The sequence below is a fragment of the Drosophila novamexicana genome, unplaced genomic scaffold, assembly GCF_003285875.2.
Source record: "Drosophila novamexicana strain 15010-1031.04,08,12 unplaced genomic scaffold, DnovRS2.1 tig00000462-arrow-pilon, whole genome shotgun sequence".
In the NCBI taxonomy this organism is placed as follows: domain Eukaryota; kingdom Metazoa; phylum Arthropoda; class Insecta; order Diptera; family Drosophilidae; genus Drosophila; species Drosophila novamexicana.
The window spans coordinates 1,723,710-1,736,824 of NW_020824806.1; the positions used below are offsets into that span (position 1 = coordinate 1,723,710).

Genomic DNA, 13,115 nt, shown 5'->3' on the forward strand with positions numbered 1-13,115 from the left:
AAAATACATGCTGGGAGCGCAACTGTGGGCTGCCGCCAAGGTGAGAAAGTGAAAAGAGAACGCAGGCAGCAGCCCGAGCAAAGGACAGACCAGCCGACCGTCTGTCGTTGTTGTTGTTGTTGTTGTTGCTGTTGCTCTCTTGCTGTTCACTTTGTTTTGGCATTCGGTTTACTCTGTGCACACACACACGCACACACATGCACGCATTACACATTTGGCAACATGTGCACGGCTCGGCCGGCTCGTCAGGTCCGGGAACAGGACAGAAACAGACGCTGCTGTCATAGGTCAGGACAGGCAAAAACAACAAACCGAGAAAACGTAAGCTAAATGCCACTAAATATGCAACATAATGGAGAGGCTTACGTGGCTAACCGGTAACCGGGCACAGCAACGCAGACGGGGCCATTTAGGTGTTGTGTGGCATGTCACAACAACATTGCCCTGCTGCCTGCTGCTGCTGACGATGATGATAAGAATAACAACAACAACATGAACAGGCACAACAACAAACAAGACCTCAACAGTTGGCCACATCGGCTGCGGCTGCCTTGGTGACACATGTTGAACGCATAAGTAGCAGCAGCCGGAGCAAATTGCAACATGTAAATGTCGATTGGCTGCAGATAATAATCGTATGCAAGTTCACTTAAAGCGTGGCAAGTTGTCTACAAGTGAAAGCTTTCATAGGCTTTTAAAGATTTTGTTGTGTAGGCTTTATCCAAAGCTTAAGTGAAAATCTCAATCTAGCTAATACAGTAATTGTATGCACGTTTTGCTGTTGTGCACTGCGTGATGCTTATAATTCCCAACAAGTTAAAGCTTAAAAGGAACCAAAAGTTGTTTGTCAATTAGAGATCCGCTCGTGATAAGAGCGTGAGGTCCTACTAATAACTATGAGAAAATAATAATACATCATTAAATAGTGTTTTTCGGTCTTTTTGCAAGCTGGTGTGAATATTGATCGATTTTTCGTAATTATATACATTGATCTCTTTCATAGTGTAATACAACCCCTTGGCTTTCTTTTTTCTATATGTATCTAGGTTTCCTTATCGTGCAACTGTCACCCGTAGAGATACCATTAAAATCTTTAATCTGTTTGAGTTTTTTGTTAGATACTTTCGAACTGTCACTCAACAGAATGTTGCATTAGGCAGACTTCCGCTGTGGCGATTTCCATTGAGATATGAATAAACAGAGAGAGAGAGAGAGAGAGAGAAAGACATATCAAATGACATTGCAATCAAAAACTCAGTATGAAATATTCGTACAACGTCGTAAATCGAGAGAAACGGCAAATCAAATAAAAACTTCATTTCATGGGCAGCACGCAAAACAATTTCGACTAAAACGAATCCTTGACTACCTGAAATTACAGCTGCTACGTCATCAAGTTGCCCGTAAAAATTTTTGCGTCTTCTGCAAACACACACACACACACACACACTTAGCTAGACAATGCCAGAGAACACGTTATCCTTTTTTTTAATGGTTTCCTCTTTTGAAAAGGGGCGCACATAATAACAGCGGCTAATGCCAGTCGGTATCTGGAACCTCATATAGAATAGAATGGAACCAAACGGAACCATATTTTATACTCTGGATGCCTATGGCAAAATGTTTTGCCCGGCTGTTTCGTGTGTCTCCGGCTGCTTAGGCTAAGCGCTCAGCGTAAACAAATGAATACAATTTTTAGAAACAACTAAATGCCTTTTGTATCTGTATCTGTATCTGTAGCTGCAGCTGTAACTGCGTCTGTGTGCCTGTGTGTATCTATGTTTAGGAGCTGGTTTTTGGTTTTTCTTTTCTGTTTCGTTTTCTTCTCTTTTTGGCAAATCGCACACCGAGATTTTCCTTTAAGCAGCTGCGTTCTATACGCTTTTCCCAAGACCAAAAGATGCAAAACTCTACGCATTCATCTTTTGTACTCTGCGGATTACTTCAGTTTCAGATTCCTGTCACGTTAACAGATCGAATTTCACCAAAGCCGCCTTGCACTAAAAACAGGTGGCTCGCCTTCAGTCTGCGCTCCGGTTTAAATCTATTCAGCCACCCTCAAAGTCGAGATTGTTGAAAAGTTTACCAACTAATAATGCAACCCCCCTGGAAAGTGCTTAAGTCTCAAGTGTGGCGCGCTGCGAGGACTGCTTAAAAAGTTGCAAAACTTTACAATTAAGAGACGAATTCCAAATACAATAGAAAACTGCAAATATAGACGATATTTGTGTATGCCTTTATTATTTGTGAGTTGTTGTAAAAAATCACGAGAATAGCAAACAATTTGTATAGCTTGTTGTTCAAACCTAGCTATATATTCTATGCATATTTTTAAAAAGAAAAGAGGATTATTTTCAACATATGATGAATTTCTGTGTAAGGGTGACAGGGTTTAGCCTGCTTGCGTTTATTTAATCTAAAAATTCTCAAAAACTAACTAACCATGTCCTGAGTACGGGACCCCTCTCTACAAAAAAATGTTTTAATCTTTCAGTAAAAAGAGTCATATTTATTCGGGCTATTTGTAAGTGCGCGATCAAGAGAAGAACATCAGTACAATATTATATTATATTGTGGGATATTACTATACAATCCTTTTCAATATAAAGTGTTTGAGAAAAGAAATTGCAAAATATGTACTGTACTGTACAAAAATATTTATACAAAGGTCACTCAAGACTGACTAATTGATTGGTTATCAATGCACAGGCCTCATCGTAATTGCTGGGTAGCTGAATTTCTTACAGTTATTACCTTAACTTCCACTAGCAAATGTGGAAAATTGGTGGAATCCTGCTATATGCAAGTTTTCTTACAGTTGTTACCCTAACTTCTACTCGCAAATGTGCAAAATTGGTGGAATCCGGTTGTATATAATTTTTTTTGTTGATTATCCAAAGCCTTCCTTCAAAAATGTGTATAAAATATAATTTGGGACGTGGATTTGAATGGGGAATACCCACTAGTTATATGTATGTACATATAAGTATTATACTCAAATCGTAAAGCCGACTTGCATATAATACAAAGAACCCTCGTATTTGTAAACAAATTAAAACGTCTCGAAAACTAAAACTCGATTCGGTTTTCAAAGCTGCACAGACTTTTGCATTGTTTAGCCAGCTTCAAGGGTAGCAGAGGCAGGCGTGTGGGTTCAGGGGGAAGGGAAGGAGCGGGCTTAAGTTATGAAAAGGCGTCATAGAGAGTATGTCAAGTCAAATATGTGCACGGCATCCGTATCTAGATTAACGGCAACTGTACATATTTGAAATTCAAATCCCGAAACTGTTGAAAGCGTCGCGTATTTGAATTTTCCCTTTGTGCCGGCGAGGCCTTTTGCCGAGCGTCGCTGATTGAGCGACGATTTCAAAATCGACTGCGAGACCGCGCTCTAAAGTTAGGCAAATGTATTTACATTTTAGAAAAACGCACAAAGATACTTTTAGTGGCAAAATGACAGAGGGTGGCGGCAGGGCGTCGCAAGTCGAGGCCGGCCTCTAGATGTTTACCCTGAGATATCGCATACGTAACGTCAACTGCGACGCACCAAAAAAAAATATAATAAAATAAAAGGGGGAACTTTGTGCTTTAGCCGAGGGATAGCCAGAGCAATAATCAAAATACACGCATACACAGACACACAGATACAGATACATAAACACAGCTACAGATACAGATACTCTGTGCCTTTAACAATGCGACAGCAGCAGCAAAAATAATATTAATGAGCAAGTTTTTGATTACGCAGCCATTAGCCGAACTCCCGAGTTTGAATTTGAATTCAAATAAATTTTTGGATAGAACGTTGCAGGGGCAGGAAACCCGAAGCAAGGGACACGGAGCCCTTTTGTGTGTGCCTGGCGTATTGTTTCATAGATGCGATTCGGTTTTATTGTCTTTAGATTTTTATTATTATATATATTTTGTTGCTGTTGTTGTTGTTGTTGTTGATTCTCTTTTGCGCATTTTGCGGCAATATGGCAGCAGTTCACTCGCCTCTCAGCTCGTCCCCCGCTGCCCCCCCTCTTTGGGCAAGAAATCTCTGCGATCTCAAGTCCGGCTCTCTAGGTTAATGCACAATACTTCTATATAGGTTAACTACTGATTGCTAGAATCTGTTGCAGGGCACACCCTCGACCTGTTCCCCTGTTGCTCGGGGGTTGCTCAGGGGTTGCTTCAATCTTTCATTAATATGATGGCCACATAAAAGTCCTGCAAAGGATGTGCGAATAGCTTTGGGAGTTGGCTGCAAAATGGGCGTTTCATGCATGCTATAAGCAAATTATCATATTGGCAGATTGAGTTGTTGCGCACGAATTCACAACGGCTGGAACATCATTAAAAAATACAACAACAACAACAATAAAATAAAAGAAAAAGAAAAATGTTATTTAGATGGCGTTACTTTGGCTTGACATTAGCAAATATTTTTCGCTTTTTTTTTTTGTTTTGTAAAATCTTGCGCCCAACAGCTGGTGAATTAGTCAGCTGCTCAGTTCAATTGAAAATATACGCTTCAAATTTGTCTTTCCCCTAAACTAAACTAAATTCTCTGGAATCTGCTTGCGCTATACTTGGCTCCCATGCATTGATGATGTCAGCAAATTTATAAATAAATGTTTAAACATATCTGGCAGTATTTTGACGCTTAAGCCTGACAATTTTAAATACAAGATTGTTGTATAACTATGAAGTGAATCCATTCTATATGGTTTAAAAGGGTGTATTCGTTGAGTGCTTATGTATGTCACAAGTAGAAGAAAGCAGAATGCCTTGAGTGGGACGATTCCATTTCCATAATAAGGATAAAAAGTGATTTTGAGATAAGAATAATAGAAATAGTAATCAATAGATAGTTATATAGTGTATACACAGGTAGGAAAGTTTATTTTTTGGATGCATCCACCCTTTACCCGCCCAATATCATAAGAAAATCATTTGTGAAGCTATAGACTTGGTCCTTGCTTCTTACACAGATAATCCATAAGATAGATTGATAATATTCTGAGTTAGTCATAAAATACCAAACTATTATGTTTGGCTACTGTCCTTAACGCCCTACGTCTATAAACTAGTCTGGGATTCGAACCAGGATCCTTATTTAGCAATAAAAGATATTCTTTGGAATATTTGTGATCGTTTGCGAATCATCTAAAACTCTAAGTTTTGTTTAGTGTCAACTTTTTATCTAACCTATATTATAAACCAATATCCTTAAGCTAAGAACATATAGAGTTTTATGTGATAAGTTTAGGATTCTATACATCTGATATATGTATCTGTTATTTGATTGACTATTTTCACACACATTTCATATGGTTTGTCACAAGAGTGTTTTTGTGTGTTCTCTGTACAGTATGTACCTACTAAGTGGTAATAAATCCACCCTTCAAAATGCAGACAACTGACTTTGAATGTTGGCCGTTCTGCCGTTCTATTCTCTACTATGATAATTAATTTTCCAGCTTCGATATCAGTTTATCTGTAAAAATTCTATACAAACTCATATAAGCTGCTGCTGCACCCCTAAAAAAAAGAGCAATAAGCGAACAATGAAAGATTTTTAAATGGAATTTCGTATTTAATCCTCACTATGTCGTACCTTTCACAAATGCACACGCACACACACAATCAAACGTATATACACATAAAAGATATGTAGGCTCTTAACTAAGCCAGCCTTAGACTTGGTATGGCTGCTGTTGTTGTAATTCATCACCTACAAATCAATCATTTTGACGAACCTAGTCGTTGGGCACTAAAAAGATGAAGAAAAGAAATATAGACAGAAAGAGAGAGAGAGAGAGAGAGAGAGCGAGAGACGCATGCGTATAAAATGTAAAAAGCAATGCGCACACAATAGATCAACGCTATCAAAGAACAGGGCCGGGACCGAGACGGAGATGGAGACCGAGTCGAAGACCGAGACAGGGCCCTAACATGCCCTGGCATAGTATACTCTTAGCCGCAACCGGTGACCTTTTAACACAAGACCAAAACGAGATGGAAGCCTGTCTGAACTAATTGTCCGGCAGTCTTCGAGTTTCGTTCGTTTCTTGTCAGCCTTTGCGCATGCGCATGAAACATATTCATAGATAGACCCTATATAGAGATTGATATTTGTATACCTAGGTGTGTTAGTGTAAGTGTGTGTGTGTGTGTGTGTGTGCGTATACGTGTGTGCATTGCATTGGCACTTAATTTGTTGTTCTTGTCTGCTGCTGCGTTGGTGTGAGATTACGCATTTTCCATACGACCGGACACAGCACTAAGCTGTCGCATACCCTGTAAATAGGGTATACTAGTTTATAAAAGATTCACAACAAAAAATGAAACTGTGTACACTATATTACACTATAAAAAACTATCCATGTAAAGGACTAACTATAAGCTAAATCTGAAGAGTATTTCTCTTTACTTTTGTTTCCAAAGGAACTATGTATATCCCAATAATATTTATATTTACGTTATTTAATAAACAGCTCTATGTAAATCTTTTATCTTCTCAAATCCCAAAATCTCTATAAATGTAATACATGATAAAAAGGAACGATATCATGATCAAGAATATAGATACTATAGATATTCCAACATATATAAAACAAAACTCGAGTGATCTCTAATCGAGAAATACGTTCCAGATTATAAAAAAGTATATTGCATCCAGAAAAGCGGAACCATTTTGGAGACTTGCAATTATTTATGTAACGTTACGTAACGTGTCAAGAATTGATTGATAATACAACTTCTTATTCTTATAAGCAGAATTTTAACAGGATATTTAGTGATCTATTCTGAATACATTTATATTGACTGAATATTAATCTACTTCTTTTGACAGCCTGGCCCAACTAAAGGGTATGGCCTAGTCGATAACTCTTCGTCTATGTGTTTCGTTCTTTGATTCTTTTTGACGAACTTGTCTGTTGATCCTTTGGAATTCGTTTGTCTTGTCTTGTCTTGGCTTAGTTTACAATGTTCCTTTGATTAGGTGCTGTGGAGGTGGCCTGGCCTGGCCTAGCCAGCCGAGCTCTGGTACGTGATTGGTATTATTCATCACTTGTCCTGGCGGTCCTATCTGCACGTTGCTTATCAGAATTTGTTTAGGCACTACGTTTTTTTTTCTTTGTCTACCTTTTGCGTGCGATGTTTAATTTAAATTTTAAGTATGTCTTGCAGGTAGTCTGCTGGATTGAGTAGATTGTGTGCGCGAGTTGCTTATCTAAAACAGGTAGAATCTATTTTAATGGAAAACTCATTTATTTAGTTGTTTTGATTGCAACAACAGCACGGCAGCAAGGCAGCCGGAAGTGGCAGGAACTCATATAACGTGTTCAGTCTACCAAAGAAGCGTATAACAATTAAAAAATTTATAATTGAATTTATGGCAATTTTCTACGGCTGCATTGAAATTGTGTGAATAGCTTTTTGCGAATGCACAAAATATTTGCAGGACTTCCAAACCCGCCCACTACCCACAAACCCGTTTGCGCCCACAAAAGCCAAATGGCAACCAGCAGGCAACAATTTTTAGGGCCAACACCCAAAAAACTTGGGATCCCTTACAATGCAGTCGATAAGTATGGCCATAAGTACAATTCATTCGACTCGGCAAACATACTTACAGAGCTGGCAGGCAGTGGGGGGAGGGAGGGGGAGGGAGGGGGAGGCTCGAATACGACTCAAGAACCCCTCCAACTCTCGAGCCCAACCCAACCCAAGCCAAGCCAGCCCAGCAAGCAAATCCACCAAGACAAACTGAGAAACGCAACCGTACTCATTGTCGGTCCCTGCTCGGGCGCACAGCTGTTCAAGAGAAAATAGTCATTGTAATAAGAAAATTTTGATTTCATTTTTAGTATTTGTATAAAATTTAATAACGCCGCACAAGATGGCTGACTGACTGACTGCCTGGCATGTTGTTGTTGTTGCTGCTGCTGCTGCCAAAGTTGAGCAGTGAGCGTTGGCTTCGCTGCCGCTGTCGCTGCTGCCGTCGCCGTCGCAGTTGCCGGCAGCAAGGGGTGTGCAAGCGGGCAACTAAAACGCTTAAAACACACAATCTCGTTTGGGTTCGGTCGGGATTTCGGGGTTACGCTTAAACTCTAAGTACATTTTAACTTAACTGCCTTTTTTTTTTTTTTTTTGGTAGCTTTGTGTGTTAGTTGCGACGTCGTCGTCGTCGTCGCTGTCGTCCAAACGCAGCGACAGAGGCAGCGGCAGCGACAGCGACAGCGATAGCAGCATGGCGAATTGTAAGGCAAGAAGGCAAGCCAAAAGGATGATGATGAGGATGATGATTGAGGGCCGAATAAGAGCTTGAGAATGAGCATGAACATTGTGCTGGTGGAGGGGAGATGAGGCGGCAGGGGGCAGGCGGCAGCACACTGCTGGAAAGGGTGGCTGCGACTGCTGGTGGTAGTTTGAGATTTCTAACTGTGTGCGCAGCACAATTATAAATTTTTGGAATTGTTGTAATTTAGTTTTGTTTGTTTGCCTGTTTGTTATGTTAGAATGTAGTACTTATATTTCTCTCAATGTGTATATAAATGTGTGTATGTGTGTGTGTGTATGTATGCATGCACAAGTGTGCGCCGTCTGCTGGCTGTTGGGCAAAACTTGCCTGGGCTGCGGCTGCTGATTATTACGATAAAGCATAATGATTACATTTTTAGTAGCTTTCGTTATGCGAGTGTGAGTGTGCGAGGGAGAGTGCAGGCGGGCCAGTGCAAAGTGAATGAGCGAGATAGCATGCCTTGTAATTGTTGTTCAGCTCAAAGCAGAAGTTGAACTTTTTCTTTTTCTTGTTGCTGGATTGGTTGGGTTGAGCTATTCGGACTGGGGAGGGTTGATGCCGCTGCCGTTGCTGCTGCTGCTTCGATTGCCCTGCGATTCACATACACAGGGTGCTAGTGGCTGGGAGAGGGGTGTTAGGGGAGTTAACGGCATTGGCTTGCACTTGATTAATTGCGATTTATGCGCAGCGCTGCGGCTTATATGCGATATATGTTAGACTCTTGTGTAATTATGGATAGCTGTAGCAATAATGGTTCAGTTGGTACGCTTCATGAGGGTAACTCGACGCAACGCGATTCAAATGTGTGAGTTAAAAAGGACACTTTATAGCAACGATTATATTTTAGGATACAGAATAATGAAACAAAGTGCACACGACGCTACTTACTCAGGGGTGTCAAAGCCCGCACTCCAGTACGCTTAAACTTATGCTATATATGCATGTATGTTTGTACATATGTATGTTTGTATGTGCATGTTTGCGTGTTCATTTGTATTTGTGCAGCTTGGGCAGCTGTGATTTTAAAAATCTATTCCCACAAGTAAATAATGTAAAACGAGATCAGCACAAAAATTCTTCGAGAGCAGCAGAGCAAACGTCATTGCCTTGCCATAAATGCAAAAATCGTTTGCATATTTCGCTTGTAAATGCTGTGTGCTCATTGTGGGTGCTGGAGTGTAGAGTGTAAGGGGTAGGGCAGGGCGAGGTGCAATCGTTCTTGTTCCTACTACAAACGTACATATGTATATTTTTGCCTTTTTGTTTTGCTTGGCTCATTTGGCAAGCGACACAAACGCGCATACCCACTTACATGCTCTCGCACACACACACACACGCAACTCAACGCCTGCAAGAGCGCAATAGCCAACACAAGTGTGTTTGTGCGTGCCAAAAAAAAGAGAGCGAGCGCTATAGAGAGAGAGAGCGCGTGAGTTAAAAAATAGTTGGCAGTGGTCCAAGCGACGGCATCGCAAAAGTACGTTAAAATTCAAGCTAAACAATTGTCGCTATTGTCATTACTTTTGGCCCACATTCGAATGGCCAAGAGAGAGCACAGCGGCAAAGAGCACTGCACATTCGCAAACGTTCTCTTTGCGCACAACGTGAATTCCCTTTAGAGACGAGCGCAAAACCTATAAACGACAACCTTTTGATATATCTTGTTTTTGCTCAACAAATTATGCTGCAGTCTCAACGGACCAAATGCTCTAAGACTAAGAATAAGCACGATACACGCTCTCAGCTCTAGTTCCATGCTCCGTTTCCTTTGCTGCCGCCGTCGCTGCTGGCGCTGCTGGTTGTAGTGTTGTTGTTGTTGTTGTTGTTTTTTTTTTCCAGAGAACGAGAACTTCGTGTGTAGCACGTCGCATTGTCGGCTTTTGTTCGTGCTCTTTGCCTTCGGTTCGTCGTTGTTGTGTTGGTCTGCGTCTTCGGCTGCTCTTGTGCATGTGAATGTGTTTGTGTGCGTTTGTAATTGATTTTATTAGTTTTTGGTTTTTGTTGTGTGTTTGCTGCTGTCGACGCAAGCGTTGACGCGACGTTAGCGTCGGCGTCGACGTCGCTGCTGGCAGCGTTGATGAATTTTAAAAAATTTTGAATTGCCCGCCCTTTAGTCATTGACTAAACGTGCAGCAGTGCGAACACGAGCGCGCGCAGCAGCATACCCGGCTTCGGTTTTATTGTTGCATACTGTAATTATTAATATATCCAGGCAATACAACATTTATATCCATAACGCTGACGATATATATCGGCAATTGTAATTAGTATTAAACAATATTTGCTTATTATTCGGCACGCGCGCAACGGACAGACAATTTGAACAAAGTGTTAAACACAAACAACAATAAAACAACAACAATAACAAGAAATCAAATAAAATTTGCAGCTGCAACGTGCAAACATTTGAATATGTGCTAAATGTGAAGAAATTAATACAAATATATCTTGAATAAATCAAATAAACATTTAACTAGAATTCTTGCCTTGGCTGGGATTATAAACGTGGATACAACATAGCCGACAAAATGGTAAATAACTCTCACTAATTAAATATGGAAATAAGCACACTAGAACTAACTCTAGACTATATAAGTACAAAAACGCCGCGTTTTCCTATCTGACTACAATTGTGATTCAGCGTCGCTAATTTCTATTTTATTGACAAAAATGTATTTATTTTTGTTTTTGTTTTTTTTTTTTTTTTCTTTCGAGCACACGAGGGCGCTCCTTAGTCTTAGTCATTAAACCAAAGTGTTAACTGAACAAGCCAGAGTATATGATACACATATATATATATAGACGTATATACATATTGGTATGGGAGTGTGTATGTTTTTTAGTGCTATATTATAAACAATTTAATGGCGCAGTCGCACGCATTCAACGCCATGGCGTACATATAAATCGTTTTAATCTCTGCATATTAATTTTTATTATTGGCATCTTATAATTTCCGGCGATTTTGACTAAGCGCACAATACCATATAAGCAGCTGTGATTTGAGTTAGCGTATTCGCATATCCAGATTTTATTCCAATCATCGATATAAAGTGCAAGTGACGTCTAAAGAACTTCCGCTCTATGTGTAAACTATGCAAAAATACACTCAGCAAAAAGATTGTCAACTTAAATGCAATTGACTTGATATATAGTTTACTCAAAATGTTTAATCTCTGGGAATAGATTGGGTTTGGAAAATAGAAAGCGACAAATAAGTTTGCCTTTTTATTTTATTGATCTCTGGGAATATATCAGGTTAAGCAAACAGAATGCGACGCAAGAGTCGGTTATATAGGATAAACTTATAAAAATCCTTCAATCCCTCAATTATATTACCTATTCTTCGATACTCTATTAATTAGGATTTATAATATACACAAGTATTTGTAAAATAATGCAACTAATTAAGTTAAAACAAAGTTTGTCTTCAAATTTGTTTCTATCCCAGTTGTTCTCACATTATTTTTGGTTTTTCAGCTTTTTAAACCATTTCTTTGCAATTTTTCAATACTTTGTTTGGATTTCTTTGAATGCATTTGAATACTTTTATTTACATATCCGTATATATATCTATAAATGTGTGATATATATATATATATATATATATTACTTTTGGCATAGATATTGCAGCTGCATTTCGCAATCGCATAATTTCACTTGGTTTAGTTTATAAACGCATTTCAAATCGGTTTCAATAATTCATTTTAGATAGATTTTCTTTTTTTTTTTTATAAATCTCTCTGCTCCATTTGCATATTGAGGCAACTTTGTGTGTATCTGTGTGTGTGTGTGTGTGTGTGTGTGTGTGTGTGTGTGTGTGTGTGTGTGTTGGACAAATATTCGCAATTTTGGCTCAATAGATAGAAATATATTTGGCACATTAAGAACACACGAAGAGCCAGCCAAAATACAACTCATAAGAAATTATTATGATTATGATGTTGTTATAATTAGAGAACAACAACGAGAAAAAAAACAACAACAACAACAACAAAACTAAAAAGACTGAAAAACGATTCATAATTATTCAAAAATTGACTTTAAACAGCCGCCGCAGTCGCAATCGCAGCGGCAGCAGCCGTCGCCGTCGCCGGTCAACGCAGAAGATCTCACAAATATCTTTAGCTATAAAGATTTTTAGTTATGGTTTAGGCAAACATCTTTCTTCTTCTTCTTCTTCTGCCTGCCTGCCTGCTTCTATTTATATAGACCCTACCAAAGCGCAACAACAACAACAAGAACAACATCGCCGAATTACACTTAAAAGTGCTTAATCACAGGCAACTTTTACACAAATCATAATTTTGTGGCCCATACAAACACACATACACACACTCACATGCACAAGTGAGTACCCGTTGTACTCACTCACATGAATATGTGTATATATTGTGAATATACATATACAATTCATAATGCCCATTTGCAGGGTGCTCGCGCGCTCCTCTTTCAAGTTTTCGTTATATTCGATTTGTTTCTTAGGTATTCTATACCCCACTTCATTCCCTCTCCCACCCCCCCACCAGCCGCCCTCTCAAAACTAACCACACATTCGATCAAATTTGTTTTCATTAAAAGGAAACGAAATGTGGCTGGTGTTTCTTCGGATTCGACAAAAATGCGCCACAATTAAAGGCCGCAATGTATGTTTTAAATCAACGACCACTCAAGATGCCCGCGGAGGTTGGAGGAGGTTGAGAGGAGGGTATAGCTTGGGCTGACTGGGAGATTTGAAATAGACGCATTTTATTTATTAATTGCCATATTTAACATATGTTTGCTTTGTGCAGCTATCTAGAAATAAATGTACAGTTCGCTC

General features: G+C 39.4%; 1 protein-coding gene across 2 annotated transcripts in view; it reads left to right on the top strand.

Annotated features, from left to right (window-relative positions):
- LOC115760557 overlaps positions 1–13,115 on the top strand; it is a 43,511-nt gene that overhangs the window by 9,993 nt on the left and 20,403 nt on the right. The window contains exon 1 of one of the 2 annotated variants that reach the window (XM_030701963.1): positions 10,432–10,824. The exons of the other annotated variant lie outside the window; for it this stretch is intronic. Within the exon in view, the coding sequence (XP_030557823.1) occupies positions 10,822–10,824 (3 nt within the window). The 5' untranslated portion in view covers positions 10,432–10,821. Of the gene's footprint in view, positions 1–10,431; positions 10,825–13,115 lie in introns of those variants that run through there. 2 annotated transcript variants of the gene reach the window in all.